The 15,921-nt window shown below is 41.8% G+C and overlaps 1 protein-coding gene across 1 annotated transcript in view; it reads right to left on the reverse strand.

Annotated features, from left to right (window-relative positions):
* Nucleotides 1-3,653: 3,653 nt before the first annotated feature.
* The window catches only part of LOC106850640 (netrin-4-like), a 41,876-nt gene continuing 29,608 nt past the window's right edge, over nucleotides 3,654-15,921 (reverse strand). The window contains exons 4-10 of the mRNA XM_014872127.2: nucleotides 15,720-15,846; nucleotides 15,198-15,386; nucleotides 7,370-7,583; nucleotides 6,436-6,572; nucleotides 5,780-5,848; nucleotides 4,490-4,660; nucleotides 3,654-4,012 (exon numbers count right to left, since the gene is read on the reverse strand). Coding sequence (XP_014727613.2) covers nucleotides 3,876-4,012; nucleotides 4,490-4,660; nucleotides 5,780-5,848; nucleotides 6,436-6,572; nucleotides 7,370-7,583; nucleotides 15,198-15,386; nucleotides 15,720-15,846 — 1,044 coding nt within the window. The 3' untranslated portion in view covers nucleotides 3,654-3,875. The remainder of the gene's footprint in view (nucleotides 4,013-4,489; nucleotides 4,661-5,779; nucleotides 5,849-6,435; nucleotides 6,573-7,369; nucleotides 7,584-15,197; nucleotides 15,387-15,719; nucleotides 15,847-15,921) is intronic.

Genomic DNA, 15,921 nt, shown 5'->3' on the forward strand with positions numbered 1-15,921 from the left:
CACCCAAGCTTCTGGTTGTTCAAATGGAAATCTAGTGCACTCTCTGTGAGCTGTTTTGTGAAGGGGTGCTCTATTCTAACGAGTTGCCTCTTCTTTCTTTTTTGCTGTGCTTTTCTTTCCCACATTGCTTTTGTGCTCGAAAGAATTTGGATTTTTCCTCTGCGTGTGTAGTAGTAACTTTCCTAACAGGTATGGCCTTGCTTTAGGTGCAAAAATAATTTTTTTTTCATCCCTCCCTGCAAAAGGAATGATGAACAAAATGGTGGCTAGAAGGAGACATTTATCTTGCCAGCCATTGTAGGGATCATTAGATCTGGGGATCTGGCAGGGCTGTTTTGGAAACAAGATCTATATCCTATGCAGTTCTGACTGAGAGTGTCCTTGTTAACCTGGCAGCAATGTCTCCTGTTTATCTGAGGCACTGATCTGATCACACGTCAATGAACCTACTTATTCCTGGGGAAGTAAAAAAAAAGGAATTTGTGTGCTTCTAAACACTTGTTTTACCTCATTAAAATTCTATCAGTGTTAGTGTGGGACAGTGTAGAGAAGCTACCAGCAGTTTGTCATTTATTCTTGGTCAGCTCTCTTCACTGGACATGATTTCATTTTGTTGAACAGGAGCCTGTCTGCAGTTGTTTTTCAACTGCTTTTAACCTCTCTGGAGCTGATGTTTTGTTGGTGATGGTAGAACTGAGTGAAGACACAGCCAACAGAGCAAGAGTAGAGGAGTGCAGCAATGATTATAGCACCAGTGTTTGCTTTTTAAAACGGCTTATTGTAAATTGATATTAATGATCTGTGAGAAGACAGCTCAGGAAGGCCAAGACAAGGAGCTCAGGAGGATTTGTAGTGATTCCACTACAATTCCCAAGTTTCCACTTTGATTGGGCAAATTCATCCTTTTTTCCATGCTCGCATTCTTTGTCTTACTGTGTCACCTAAGACATGCAGTCACAAGGTCAAAAAGATATTGTACAAAAGTCAAAAAAACCCAATTCTTTTTTGGTACAGGAATACCATGCCTTCTGTGGTACCTCTTTTAATTTACTATGTACGAGCTGCTTGCTTGTTCTGACAAATATGCAACAGCTTTTCCTAGGAGGTCAGCTGTCACCTTGAACTGTCTTATGCTTATTTTCATTTCACGTACACTGCACAAGTAAATAAATTTTTTCATCTCTTAAGTCTCATAGTGATATCAATTTAAGCTTTCCCATCATCACTAGCTGTTCTAATGTGATCTGTGCAATGCATTTCTATTTAGAGTCTTATTTTCAGGCTATCTGGATTGGAGCACTGCAGAACAAAGACTGCACAGGGTAGCTCTGTGTGAATTGAAACTTTATTCTTTCATTTTTCTTTGTGAACTCAGCGATGCTTGATCAGCAGAGGTAGTGATACCAATAAATTCAAATTGCAGTCAGTTTTAGAGAAAGATACGTGTATATATAAAATACTTTCGAGATACCTGAAATGTACGATGTATTGAGTATCTTGTTTGCATACCACAATGTTTCATTTGGTAGTCGTTAATCACTGTATTATCATAGGCCCCAAGAGGACACACCAGGGTATCAATATTCTTGTTCCAAGTTGTATTTCTAGTAGCAGTAGCTAGTAATGCTAGTAAATGATTGTGTCAAAAAATAACTTTCATTCACAGAAGAGAACAGATGTTTATGCAGACGTTTACCCTCCCCACAAAACCATCAGTCTGGCACAAAAAGTGGAATAGAGGTGTTTGCTTTAATATGGTGCTGACTATAAACCAACAGGGAATATCCCCATTGTCATTAAATAAGATCCCCTACAGGTAAAATGGTCTCTGTTGAAAAGCACGTTCCTTAGCTTAATTCTAAACCTACACTTGAATTTCATTTCTTGTGAGAGGCCCTTTGAGATCAGACTGTAAATTCATGTACAGGTCTTTATTGATAGTTGAAAGAGAACTAATCTCTTTGTTGTGAGACAATTTCTGGAGACAGTAAAGAAAGCAGTTGCTGGGCTCCTAATTTCATAAGGCTGACATTTCAAATTCTGCCAAATGCCTTGGTTAAAAAGTGTTTTATTGCATTAATTAAATAGCTTGTTGGAGATGCCACATGGTTGGATACCACTTTAGATAACAACAAATAAATAATGAAGTAAAAGGTGGAAAGCAATGGAGGAAGGGAAATTTCCTGAAAAGGAGGGAGGAAGAAACACTAGAAACACTGTTTATATCCTGTTGGGAAAATAAATTGGAGCTTTTTTTCCCCTAAAGATCTGCCTATCATCCATTTCCAAATGAGCTGAGGATTTTTCTGCTGTTCAGACAATGTGAAATTCAAAGTAAAATAGCAGTAAGTAGAATGGAAGAAGCTGAATTTTTACGTTCTCAGTGGTAAAGAGAACAAATCGATGGTCTAAGTTGTAGGCTAGGACTTCCATCATTCTGCATTAGGATTAGGGTTTTCTAGGTATCCCACTTATCAACCAGACAGTGCTAAATAAAAACATCTCCTCTTCCCTAGGAGCATTAAATATTAGACATGGAATTGAAATATGCAAAAGTAGCATGTGTGTTTGCTCTTTCTCTGTAACCCCCTGAAAGGATATAGATTGATTATAATCCTTATAATTTCTGCTTAGTTGAAGAGAGTGCTCCAACCAGCTTCATTTGGTTGTGAATCCTTAAACAGGGGACACAGGTCTCAAACTACAATTTCCTCAAAATTCTGAGTTAAGGAAAGATTTAAGTAGCTACCTCTTGATTCCTATAGGGTAAAATTGATTTAGAAAGAATGCTTTTGCAGAGCAGAACTAATTTTACCTGGAGTGCAGATGTTACCACTCCTGTACTTTTGCAGAGGGAGAAATAATCCTCAGGCACTGTGGGAAGGAAGCAGAGCTTCAGCATCTTACCCTGAAGTGTGACCAAGAGAAATAAAGCACAATGACAGCACTAAGTGCAATGGAAGGCCAGTGGTCTTGAGCACAGTTGGAATAGCCAGGCTGCTCTCCCACAGCCACAGCTCACCTCGTTTGATACATGCTCCAGCCAACCCATTTCCCTCCTGTTTCTGCTTTGTACCTTTTGTAGTGCCACAATTTCAACATTAGAGCAGCTGCTAGTTCCTCACACTTCGGCCTTTTTCCTATAATTAAGGCTTATTTGTGGTTATTGCTGTGAAACCTCTGTGGTGTTACAGAATAAGTAGAGTACAGCAAAGAGCTGGATTTGGAATGGAGTTTGAGCCAAGGTGGTTTCTGCTGCAGAGCTCAGCACTAAGCATTGATGATCGCTAAAGGACACTGTCCCAAGGTAAGCCACATGTTTGTTTCTGGTCAGCAGGGGGATAATATTGTCTTCTAGAAAGCAGCCCTTTATACTGGCATAATTGCAGTCTGATGGTGAATCAGTTTGAGCTCTCTTATATGCTTGTTTAGTATTATGCCACTTGTAAAGCTGAAAGAAATTGCTGCCTTTTAGTGGTCACTTATAAAGAAAATTACACCCCAGTAATGAATGTATTATGAAAGCAGTTTATGCATATTAATATCAGACTCTGACCTGAAGTATGGAAACACTAATCCCTATCTTATTTTTGCCTTGTAAAATGATTCTGGCTGGAGTCAGGCTCAAGCGAAGAACTGACTTGTGATCTATATATGATGCACTAGGTAATTTTTTATTATAAGGCTGTGCATTTTTTTAAAAAAAAGTGTCATGTCCCGAGTTTCCTGTCTAAGCACATGAAAGGAGGGATGGCAAGTCTGCTTTCCTCACTTCAGTTAGGAGCATGTTGAATGGGAATGCCTGAACTAACTACACCTTTCACTGCAGTGTTACTAAAAGGCAAAGTCCAGCACTGTAATTTCTGAAGCAGGAATTATTTGCATCCAGTTCGAAGAATATCTGATACTTGTTTTCCCAAATATGCCTTCCAGGGTTTCACCAGGCTGTTCATGTTCACAAGGAGTTTGCCAGTCCTAGAGTCCTCCTGACCTGCTATAAGATAGTCAGTACCTAGTTCAAAAAGGGGGAAAAAAAGAAAAAGAAAAAAAAAGGGAAAACCCTTAGTTAGAAAAGAATAAGAAAGAACCAAACCAGAATTTCTTTGTTTCATATGGAACTGGCATACAGCACCTTTGGCAATTTCATCCAGTTTATGCATGTGCATCTTATGTGTACATCCCTGTGTGTCCTGTCACTGCTGGCTCCTGGGCACACAGATTCCCTGGTGTCAGGACTGTGCTCAGGGGTTACAACTACAAATTTATTTCATTCCAGCGAGTTCTGGGATGTGGCAGCTGCTGCTTACGCCTTTTCCCCCTTCCTGCCTTAACCACCCTCCTTGAGAACTGTGAGCTGGAAAGAAACATTCTTTGCTGGGGATGAATCGAGGGATGCTGCCCCACAAAGGCTGATCACAGCTGATATTCCTAAATTGATATTCCCTGTCTACAGGGGAAACAAAAACCCTGGTGAGTATTTTGTCCTTACCAGGATTGAGAATGGGACATGTACAGCCCCTGTTGGTCCAGGATTCTGGGTAAATGCTTCTGTTGCTCCGAGCAATTTTCACTTTGCCTGATTTCAGGACTTTCTTCACTTTCACAACAACTTCTGCATGGGTTCCTTTGTCATGAGCAGATAGGATTCTTGCTTTTATTACTGCCAGAAAACATATTCAAATAGAGACCGAAAATGAATTTCTAAATGAATTTTGGTTAATGCTGCTAAAAGGTAGAACTTTAACACCTTGAAAGAAGACAGCAGAAAAAACTCCAAAGTGCAGTTGTACAGAAGGTACAGTGCTTGTCTACTTCACTGATGGATCTTGTGAATAAAACTGGGGCAGAAAAACTGGGTTTTGCTTTTTAAGTAGTTAACGCATCCTTTCACCATGTTATTTAGTAACTATTTTTTAATGGGCTGCTGTCAAACACTTGGAAATTCTAGGAAAGCACTTGTATGTATACAAAAGGAAGGGTGAAAAACCCCAACCAGCAGCTACCAGTCTGAAGTGCACTGATTCTGCACTTTATATTTCCTGTTTCAAAACTTCAGCATTTTGCTTTAAGTTTGGCCTGTCAAAAATTCTGTTCTGTGAGAAGGGGCTGTCTACAGGAAGGAAGTCATCAGGTGTGTCTCATGACTAAAATTCCATAATTGCACAACAAACCAGAAGAACTATTTTTGTTTTGTGGTCCAACACCTGGTTGCCATGATCAATTTCTGTTCCTTTTAATTTAGTAGGATCCCATAGCTTTTTGGCATGACAGGCTCATGTAGATCAGCCCCTCAAGCAGGCTTTGTTGTCTCCTGGCACAAGCACATCAAACCTCTGGATCCCAGAGCTTTCCTTTCTTGCTTCATGTGATGGCATGAACCAGGTGTTCATAATCACCAGTTTTAAATACATTCTTGGTAAGTGAGCATGGCTACTGGAACCTCATAATGACTGCAAAAGCAATGGCATGTGAGGTTTTTTATGATTTTTTTCTTGATGTGGAGGCCAATCATTCCACTGAGTATTATTCTAGCACCCCTCCTGCTGTAAAGAGGGAAATGAACTGGGTGGGAAGGAAACACCACAGAACTTTTAATGAAAAATGCTTTTAATCACTTTTTTGATCAGAAGTTGGACATGTCACTAGACAAAAAAGGCAGAAGAAATCCTACCTCCCAGGACTTAACTAATCCTGTCATTTTTCATAGCTATTAGCTAATGATATTCACAGTGGGAACATTGTGAAATGGTCATAGCTTGGGGGCATGTTACCCACTTACCATAGGCATATTTCATTTGGCAGAAGTCATTGACACTTCCAAGCACCTTTTCTTTGCACACACACTTTTCTAGCAGGGAAACCCCAGAACACAAAAGGTTGGAGAAGAGCCAGGGCATGAGAGAGAAAAAAAGAGTAAACGATTGTCAGTTATAAAGTTAGATATCTATAGTTCCCATAATCTATATGGACCTTAAGAAGAAGTTGGAGAGTGAACTCGGTTATTTGCAAATGTGTTTCCCGTTATATGATAAAATAATTACTCTGAAATCTGATCAGCACTGTCAAGTAAAATGCAGCCCACATGAGGTCTATTGTACAGTTAATAAACTGATCCTAATGAAGAGATTTGTATGAATCAGATCCAGCTGTAAATTATGTAAATAATGAGACCTTTGTTTGATCCCATAACCTAAGATATGCTGATCCTTCCTGGTATTGAGGCAATATCCATCTCAGAAAAGTCGAGCTATGCAGTAAGTGGCACTGTTACCTCTGCCAAGCCACCAGTGATGGTAAATACTGATCTTTACAGGGCAGGCAAAACTGAGAACCATTTAAATACTACAGACAAGCTGGAGATGAGTGGGGCAGACCCAGACAGGGTGGAGGGTTGAAAGAACTGGCAACGAAGTGTTCCCAAACTCTGGGCTGTACCTGGGTGCCTCAGTGCTGAAAATCCCTGCTCGTGGTCATTCCATGTCCACTCCTCCTCGCTCTCGTTGGCCGGAGTTTGGATGAGGTCGGGGATCCGTCCCCCGATGGGGATGTGGAAGAAGGGCTCAGTGTCATAGCTGGGGGACACATAAACCACAGCACTGTGTTAGGGCACCAGGGGTGGGAAATCAATCAATCAATCAATCAATCAATCAATCAATCAATCAAACAGCTGGCTTTGCCTGCACACACGGTGATGAGCTTGCTTGCTTCAGATTGGGAGTGCAAATATGAGTGAGACTTGATGCCAGACAGAGAGATCACAAGCTCTAGGCTTTTATTTAGGCCTCCCACTGCTGACTTAGCATTTTTTAAAGTGCCTATAAATTAGGCCTTTTTTGCTTACGTTTGTTTGTTTTTAGGGAATTATGTAACTTAGTGACTACTTGTTGATGTCACTGGGACCTGAGGACAGCTGCAGGACCTGTAGAACTGCAGTTGCTCAGCAAATCACAGGATTTCTGTACTGATTAATACCTGTCTGGGGTGCAGATTCCTGGCCCTCTAGAAACAAGAGGGAGAGTATCGTTCATTTTACCCTGGGCACAGACGAGAGGCAGGCTCTTCAGACTCTTCCATCTATTTTCAGAGCAAAGATGTGTTTAAAGACCCTGCAAATATTTCCATGGGTTTGTGGAAATGCCTATTATTACTGCAAAGGTTCATCTATTCAAGATTGCCTTGGATAATGCAGTGGACTTAAAGGTGTAGATGTAACCTAAGAAACCTTTTATGATTTAAAGCCAAAAATTCAAAAATTTAAATTCAAATTATTTTGAAGCTCCAATATTTGTTATTGCTGCAGTAATTGTTAGTCTCTGTTTCATTTCACGGAGTCCCATCTCAAAGTGAACCCAGAGCAGGGTCTCTTTACCCATTGAAGCAGGTCCCAGTGTGCTGGTCACAGTCCCTGGCACAGTCACAGGGCTGGCAGCCGTGTTCTCCAAAGCCCCAGTAGCCCACGAGGCACCTGTCACACTTGGGACCAGCCACTCCTGGTTTGCAGTAGCAGAATCCTGTCCGGGGGTGGCATCTCCAGCTGCTGCTTAACGTGGCATTGGCTGAACCCATGGGATGGCAGGCACAGGCTGTGGACACACAGCAAGAGGCAATTCAAATTATGTGCCATGGGGTCAGCTGGTTAAGTGACAGTTTTGCAAGGCTGATAAACTTGTACCCTCTTCCTCATGCTCAGTAGTTTTAAGTCAGAACTAGTAAACATTGCATTTCAGCCTATTTTTACAATTTTTTTTCTTTTTAATTTGTTAGACAAAGAAAAACATGTACAACTGGGAGCATTTGTGCATGAAAGACAATTCTTCCCTACTACGCAAATTGTGACCACACAGGGTTTTGCAGTGATACCAGGAAGCTTCCTCTGTGTGTTTATTTTTAAAGGGCTTGAAGGTGATTCACTTTAAAAGTGTTCTGCAGAAAGTTTCACTAGCAAGGCCAAGGTAAAGATTTATAGCTATTGCCTACATTGCCTTTCCTGTAAACACACAGATCACAAAACTGCTGTTTCCTCTGGGGTACATGCAGCTTATACAGGTGGTTGAGATGACCAGAAACATATTGTCAATTTCTGCCTCCAAAGAGTGCACAAATTTCCTTCAGTTCCTTTCTAAAGTGCTAAACATCACAACATGTATGTGTTTAAACAAACTGATTAATTCTTTTTTCACAAATGCATGAGTAGATTTTTTCAAGGAAAGAAAGCAGAATGAGAGAAGACGTGTAAACTGACTAGATGCATTTTACATGTAGCTGAAGATGAGCAAATAGGAGGAAAAACCTCCAAATCTTTTAAATGCTGTTGCCAGTTTGACACCAGCCTAGCAACTCAAGGCAATTTGGCAGGAAAACAGATAGCTACAGCTTCTGTGGGCATCTCTTCCTGCACAGACAATAAATTGCCATAATCCCACACCACTGGTACATTCCTGATGTGACAGCATCAGGGAGGCACACACAGAGAGGTGCAAGCCAGCACAGTTGACTCCTCTCCATCAGGGCAGAACCTGGCTGGGATGGTCAAGCCTTGTGCCAACAGCTCTGCAGAAGTAAAATACAAGCAGTAAACAAAACCCACTGATCTCTGATGTTCTGACAAGTTTGATCAAAATGAGAACTGAGCTGAACTCCAGGCTTCATATTTCAGCTCTCTTTTGTATTAAGAAAGCAGCACGCCCTTTTACTTGTGGCAGACTGAAATGGCAATGCATCATTACTTCATCCATCTGGAAGAGGGCAGAAATAAAAATCTCGTGGCTAAGGCCTGCTTTTACAGAGATTTTCAGTTAAATGTTGGACACCCAAGGTGTTTAGATAGCTTGGATCAGAGGCCAGCCTTTCTGGATGCTTATTTGAACCAAACATGATCTCCAAAGCTTTTGAAGTTTGCCCATCATTGTTTCTGATCAAACTACTTTTCTTCATGAGCTCACAGATAAGAGACCAAAAGAACACTCTGATACCACGCATCACTTTCCAAGGAGAAAGGGACAAATATATGACTAAAGAGAGTTTAAAATGTAGCAGGGACAGAGTCACTTTCATCTGCATCCTCATATTTGAAACTCGGGAAAAGAAAATACCTTTTGAAAATAGTACAAGAAGAAGGGCGAGCAATTTTGTTCAATGGGCATTTCTCTGATGGTCTACTTACCATATAGTTATTTTTTTCCCCCATGCCCTGTGTTCTTTATGCCAATAATTTTAATAATATTATTATACTGCTGTGGATGGATCTGGGCCCGTTGTGCTCAGGGGACACTAGCACAACAGCCTAGGGACAGAAAAGCCACGTGCTGTCACGGGCAATGTGCTCGGCACAATGGGCAGGCTGGAGGAGGGCAGCAGCCTCTCCTGCCTGCCACAAAGCAGCCTCCACTTTGGGAGCAAACCCAGGGCTTGTGCTGTCAGCTCTGGAGAGCAGGTGTAACTCTGAAGTGCTCATTAGCCCTGACAGGTTCAAAGGCAAGGTCTGATTTTTTGCTGCTAAACTTGATTTCACCCCCCACCCCATTTTTGCAGGGCTGACTACATCATCCTGAAAAAGACTCTTAGTTTGTCAGTCACTGAAAACAATAGATGTCATAGATTTGGAGATAAGCAGGGAAAACGCCCTTCCTTTATTGCAGACAGGTTTGAGACACAAGGAGTAAGAGTTGGCCGACATCAGGGTTACTTGAATCCAGTTTGCTTTCACTGTAATATTACCATATGCAGGATCTACCTTTGGAGCTTTTACTTAAAATGTCTTAGATTTCTGCAGCCTCTGAGTCTCTATCCCTCTTTGTAGTTTTTGGGTTTCACCAGTTAGAGTCACTTAACAGATGGGTAACTCCCATCATTAGGCTACCTATCCCCAGCTGAGACTGGAACCTGATTCAGGAAGATGAGAACTTCTCCTACCCTATTCCTAAGGGAAAGTATCACAGCACTGTGACTGACAGCACTGGTGAAAGCTGATGAGGAAGCATAAAACAAAACTGTCTTTTTTTTTTATTTTGAGACTACAGTTCAGTAAAATAATGTTCCCAGATGAACTGTGAGACATATTCTCCAGTTAGAAACTGGGACAGCTTCTGGTGGATCAGAAAGCAAGCTGAATCAATACATGTACAACACTTTCAGATGAGTTATACAAGTGGCTTGCAAACTCTTTACTCAGTCTGTGTTTATTTAGCATTTCAGCTTGGGTGGGTACATTGTCTAGCTTCCAGAGTATTACAGCCAAAATCCCAGTTGTGCATCTAAGGTAACTCCTAAAATAAGAGCCCACATGTCACATGCTGAAGGGGCAGCTGTGGATGACTGATTTTATCTGTTTAACAGTACCATGGATTTGCAAATAAACCTAACTATTAAAGAAACATAAAAGCAAGTTTCCAAAATCTCACCCTTTTACGTTTTCCAATATTTGACAACCCTTTCCCACTGATTTTTGCTTCTTTTCTCTTGGAAAATCCTCATTTTCTCTCCATCCACCTCCCTGTCTAACAAAACAGCAGCCGATGTGACAATGGCCTTGTTTGTCAAAGGCATCATCAATTATGTTAGGGACGGTGTGCAGACAATCCTGGCTCAGAGCTGGGCAGTTCATTTTGGTTCTGCCCTTGACAGTAGTGTAATGAAAAACATGTTTTTGCTTTAGAGTTGCCTATTGGTCACAGACTATCATGAAGCATCCTCTTGCCTTTTAGTCTCACTCTCATACTAAGTTTTTGTCAGACACTACTGTATAAGGGAGGAGACAAGAAATAACGAAAAATGAATAATTCATACTGCAATCCCCACTCAAGTCTGTAATAAATCTGTCTGCCCTCAGCACAGCTGTCTTCCTCATGTAATTAGACACAGATGTAAAATATAATATTGGTTGTAACAATACAGTCCCAACTTACAGGAAAATACCAGGTGCTCCAATTAAGTCAATGGCCTTTGAAGTATCTTGTGTTAAACTTTTGCCTAATAATACTGCATAAGAGATAGCTGTGAGCAGACTGGCTATTTATTTAAAAACAAAAACAATCAGGCAAAATGAAAAATTGAACAGTGTTTTGAATCTGAAATATATACACGTGCATCTTGGGAGTATATGATCAATCAAATGTGATTTTTAAAGCATATCAGGTGTGGGGATTGACTCTGCCAATGATGTTTCCTAAATGAAGGAAATAAGATAGACAGCTCTGTGTGTGGTCACGGCTGATTAAGACAGACTTTGAACCAAGATGCGATGGGGCCTTTGTGATATTAGAATTAAAAGTTCACTCCCTCTGCTCAGAAGCAAAAGGATGAGAAGCAGAGCCTTTCAGACCGTGTGTGTGCATGTCCATCTGGGCACATTTTAATTTTCTACCCTTGTTCTTTGAGTAAAAAAGCTTGTTTTCCTGGAGACCCTTTTTAATGGGTCTACATGCCTGCATTATTTTTAAGCTAAGCAAAGGGTGAGTACAAAAGATGGTGCCATTTCAGAAGGATCCCTTAAGCCTTGGAATAAGCCACAGGAAAGAGCCAAGGATACAGCAGCTTTTCTAACCATTGGTTAGGAAACAATCAGGCTTTTGAGTCAAAGCTCCCATACAAGTCTATATACAAACTACTTAATCCTGTGTTGTCACCCCCAATAACAGGCAGGTGTGTGCCTCGCTCTGGGACTCTTTTCATGCCTTTTTTTCTTTTTAATATAGATCTAAGCAGTGTCAAAACAAGGCTCTGCCCATGTCTTGGCTCTCATTCATCCCAGCTGGTAGAAACAGGGGAAGCAAAGGGATCAGAGGCAGGCTACCTCCACAGACAAAAAGGAATAGCAGAGTCACACTTCCATATCAAATTTCAGCAGGTTTTTGGTTTTTTTTTTCCTGAGGGAATCTCTTTGCAGTCTCGCACTGGAGGGTCAGCTAAGGGTGGTTTAAATAGTGCCAGGAGATCCAATTGTTATACAACTTTTTTTTTTTTTTTTCTGAGCAGATTAAGAGAGAATGCTATTCATTATTATGACTAATGCTTAAAGACTGTTTCTGGGCCTGAGCAGTGTCCTGTTAACTTTCTGGGAGCCTGAGGGGGATGTCACAGCTGAACCTAGACTTTGCTCTGGATGGCAGAGCACTCTTCAAGCGTGCTTTCTCAAAGGGATTAGCACAGCATTTCATTCAGCTTTTTCATCAGATTTCCTTTCCCAGCTCAGTATCTACTGTACACAAGGGTCAAGTTTTCATCTCCCATTGAAGGTTTTATTTCCTCCGAGCTCAAAATGGGAAGATGGGCACTAGGTTACTCTCACCAAAGCCACCCATTCAGTCTGCTGTTTGCAGTTTATTATTGCTTTTCAACACTTGCTCGTTGGGTGGGTTTTTCATTTAGTGTTATTAGTCTGGCACTGTTTGCATGAATTTCTCAAAGTGAGACGATGCCTTGGAATTGGTGCACTTAAATCCTAAAAAACATGCTAATGCAGAAGTGGCAACTCATCAATTTATAATCAGCAGGCTGAGGTATGACAAAAATGTTTCTGGTAGTCTCATTGTCTAATATATTAGCAGTGCTCAAAATAGAAACTTTTTTTACAGAGTTGGTTTTAGGGTCACACAACCTGAACCACACCAGATAAGGTTTACTGGCAATGCAAGTTTTCAACCTAAAGGACAGAGAAGAGGGTCTCTATCCTGCATATCCTGCAGAAGGCTTTTCAGTTTGATGTTAGCTGATGATGGTCCTGGAAGAAGAAGCTTCCCTCTCTCAAACTGAGTGTTCTAACCAAAGCCTGTCTCCATTGGTATTTCTGGTTTTGCTGTCTCTGATAATAACTGAAGTAGTGAAGTGTTCCCTGAAAGTTCTCTGCAGAGGTGCAGTGTAACATGAAGTAAACACACACTGCCTGCATGGGGAAGTGTTTGGGGATCAGGTCTTCCATCATACGAAGGACTACCTGTTATGGTAATTTGTCAAATCTTATTGTAGGAATTCTCTTCTTTCCCTTAAATAAAAGGGAAAAGGCACAGATTAACCACCTCCTTTGCAGTTTTCTCTGAACTCTGTAGTTCTATCCAGAGTACCCCCTATTCCCACAGAGGAACAAGCACCATGCACACAGCTGCTATAAAAACCAGGTAGGCTGCAATGTCCTTTCCTCATATCTTGACGTGGCAAGCATTCATGAATGTCTTTACAGCCCTGGGAAAGGTCCCATTGACTTGAATCATTCTCAGATAGGGCTGTGCTTACCTTTGCTGCTGAATCAAACCCATTAAATTCATCTCAGCTAAGAGAAACTCTAGTGCAGGCTAGTGATCCAGAGTACCTCTTAAGGAAATAGATATCCTTTAGAGGGCAATTCAGTCCATCTGTTTCAGGCATCTACCTTAGACTGCAATAAATAATTCCCCAGGGGTCCCTCTTTCTCCACTGACAGAACAAGGAGCCTAGAAAAGACATATAACTTTCAGTGACTGAAGCAGGATGGCAGCTCTCTAGGCCTGAGCATGCAACTCAGAGTGGAGACAATTGCATTTGGGGGCCTTCTGCTGGCAGCAGCATCTTCCCAGGTGAAAAGAACATTGTTGTGCTTGACTGGCACAACAGGAATAAAGCTCTTTCAACAAGGTAAATTTCTGAACAGTTTTTCTTTTGCTATGCAGAGTATTGGCAGGTGTTACTGAGAGACCTGTAACCAGACCAGATGAGAGAGGCAGACACAGTCAAGGTCTGATTTCATCTAGGCAAATGATTCTAGGGTTTCCAGACAGATAGGCTGTATTGTCAAACAATGTTTTTTCCTCTTTGGTGCTCTCCAGTGCTCCTTGACTTTAGCAGTTATCTAGTATTACACATGATGCTGGTTACTGCACCATCTCCCTGCTGCTCAGTACAAGAGTTCATACACAGATTCTTTCAGATGCTACGAGATTGAAAGCTTCTGCCACAACAATTTGTTCTCATTACAATATTTCTCTGTAGCAAATCCCCTCAGAGTAGAAACAGAACTAGAAAGGGGCCACCATGGAACACTACAGGACATAGGGTGAGCCAGATAAACTCACCCTCCATCCTGTCTGCTGATCCATGTTCTGTGATGAACATTGTGAAAAAGAGAAGAAAAAGTTGTGGGGAAACAGTCTGCTGTCACCAAGTTCCAGTGGGAAGAAGGCAAAAGAGCAGAAACATTGGATATGTTTGCCACAGAAAGTTTAAGCAGTATCACAAGACTCATAGTCCTAGGGAGAAGAGCAACCTAAGTGTTTAAGAGGAATCATGTTGAAGAATGCTTAAATAGTCAGAAAAGCTTCAAAAGCTCATTATGTCAGTGAGCAAGAGGTCAGATAACAGAGGATGAAGTTCTTTATGCTGGCAACTAATGTCTGAGCTATGGGGAAGGAAAACAATCCAAAGGGAAAAATGAAATTAGGTATATTGCTGGAAATAGCAACCTCTCAAACAGATGTGAGATAGAATCAGACGTTTGAAGCCTGGCAGGATACTCAGGAAATGTTTACTTTAAGTGAGGGAGATTTGGGCTGTTTTCCAGACTGGCTGGGTGCAAACTACCGTGATCCAGAGGTTATACATCCTCTGCGTGCAGCCATTAGTGCCTCTGTGCCCAAGACACACCCTAACACATTCTGCTGAAATGTTAATGGTGCAATTAATTTGGGCAGAGCATCCTATAACACAGCTGTAGAATCCAGAGACAAGTCAGAGTTCTGATATATTTCTTCCCAAGTGAATATGCACTGTCCCAGGCCTCCTGTATCTTCTGCATCCATGATCTGTATTTATGTGCACAGATGTTGCACAATCAAATAGAATTTAACAATGGCTTGCACATAGGCTCGCACAATCTTGAGAGGTACAGAAAAAATCCGCCCGGTAAATAAAATGTGCCTCAAGAGAAAAGGAACCATTTTATTTTAAAGCCAAACACAAGAAGAATGTACCTTTCCCCAGGAGGCAATGCATTTGGAGAATTGAATCAATTATCACCAAAAAAGTGTCATAACATGGGGACAAATAGACAAAAAATCACGGTGATCACCTTTGATCAAAACCCTCTGTAGTTTAGGAAAAGAATGGAAAGAAAAGATAGTTAATACTCATGAATTACCACTATAGGAGTTGCTGATTCTATAGAAATTATTTTGTTCTTTTAATGATTCTTTCACCATTTATTTTTCACCTCACATAGCACGGTCACTTACGTTTGCAGACGTCTGGAGCAGACAGGGGCTTCCCCCTGTCTCGGTAGAAGCCAGGTTTGCACCTCTGGCAGCGATGTCCCTCGGTGTTGTGCTGGCAGTTGTCACACACTCCCCCAGTGCGCTTCCCCGAGCCCAGCCACACGCTCAGCTCGAAGTGGCAGCTCTGGGCGTGGTTGTGACAGCGACACTCTGGTGAGGACAAGAGAGAGAATGGCCTTCAGGCTTTCCTAACTGGCACAGTCATCATGCTATCACTTCTCAAACCAACCTGGCAGCGTCACCCTGCTAGAACCTGCAATGTGGGGGGGGTGTAGCTCCATGAAAACCTGATTTCTGGCTTGTAAATTCCCCTCCCCAACAGCCCCAGTGCAGAAAAACAACCTGCACACTGAAGTTCTCCATCAGTGACCAATTTAACCTTAGTTTCTGTAAATCACAGAAGTGTTTCTGGGGGAGCTTTGCCTGCTGCAATGGTGAGTGCTCACCCTGAGAGCCCGGCTCAGTAAATTCCCTTCCACTTACTTCTGCATTCATTTGGTGCCCCTGTTTTCCCATCTCCTGGCTTCCAGGGCTGGTCGTTGTAGAGTGGAGCACATCTCTCACAGTGGTCCCCTGCCGTGTTGTGTCTGCACACACACTTCCCATGGACCTGCCGGGGAACCAGAGGACACTCAAATACCTGCAAGGACAGGAGGAGTCCCCAGCAGCCCCATGAGCAGGTGGG

This window comes from Sturnus vulgaris, chromosome 11, assembly GCF_052056855.1.
Source record: "Sturnus vulgaris isolate bStuVul1 chromosome 11, bStuVul1.hap1, whole genome shotgun sequence".
Classification (NCBI taxonomy): domain Eukaryota; kingdom Metazoa; phylum Chordata; class Aves; order Passeriformes; family Sturnidae; genus Sturnus; species Sturnus vulgaris.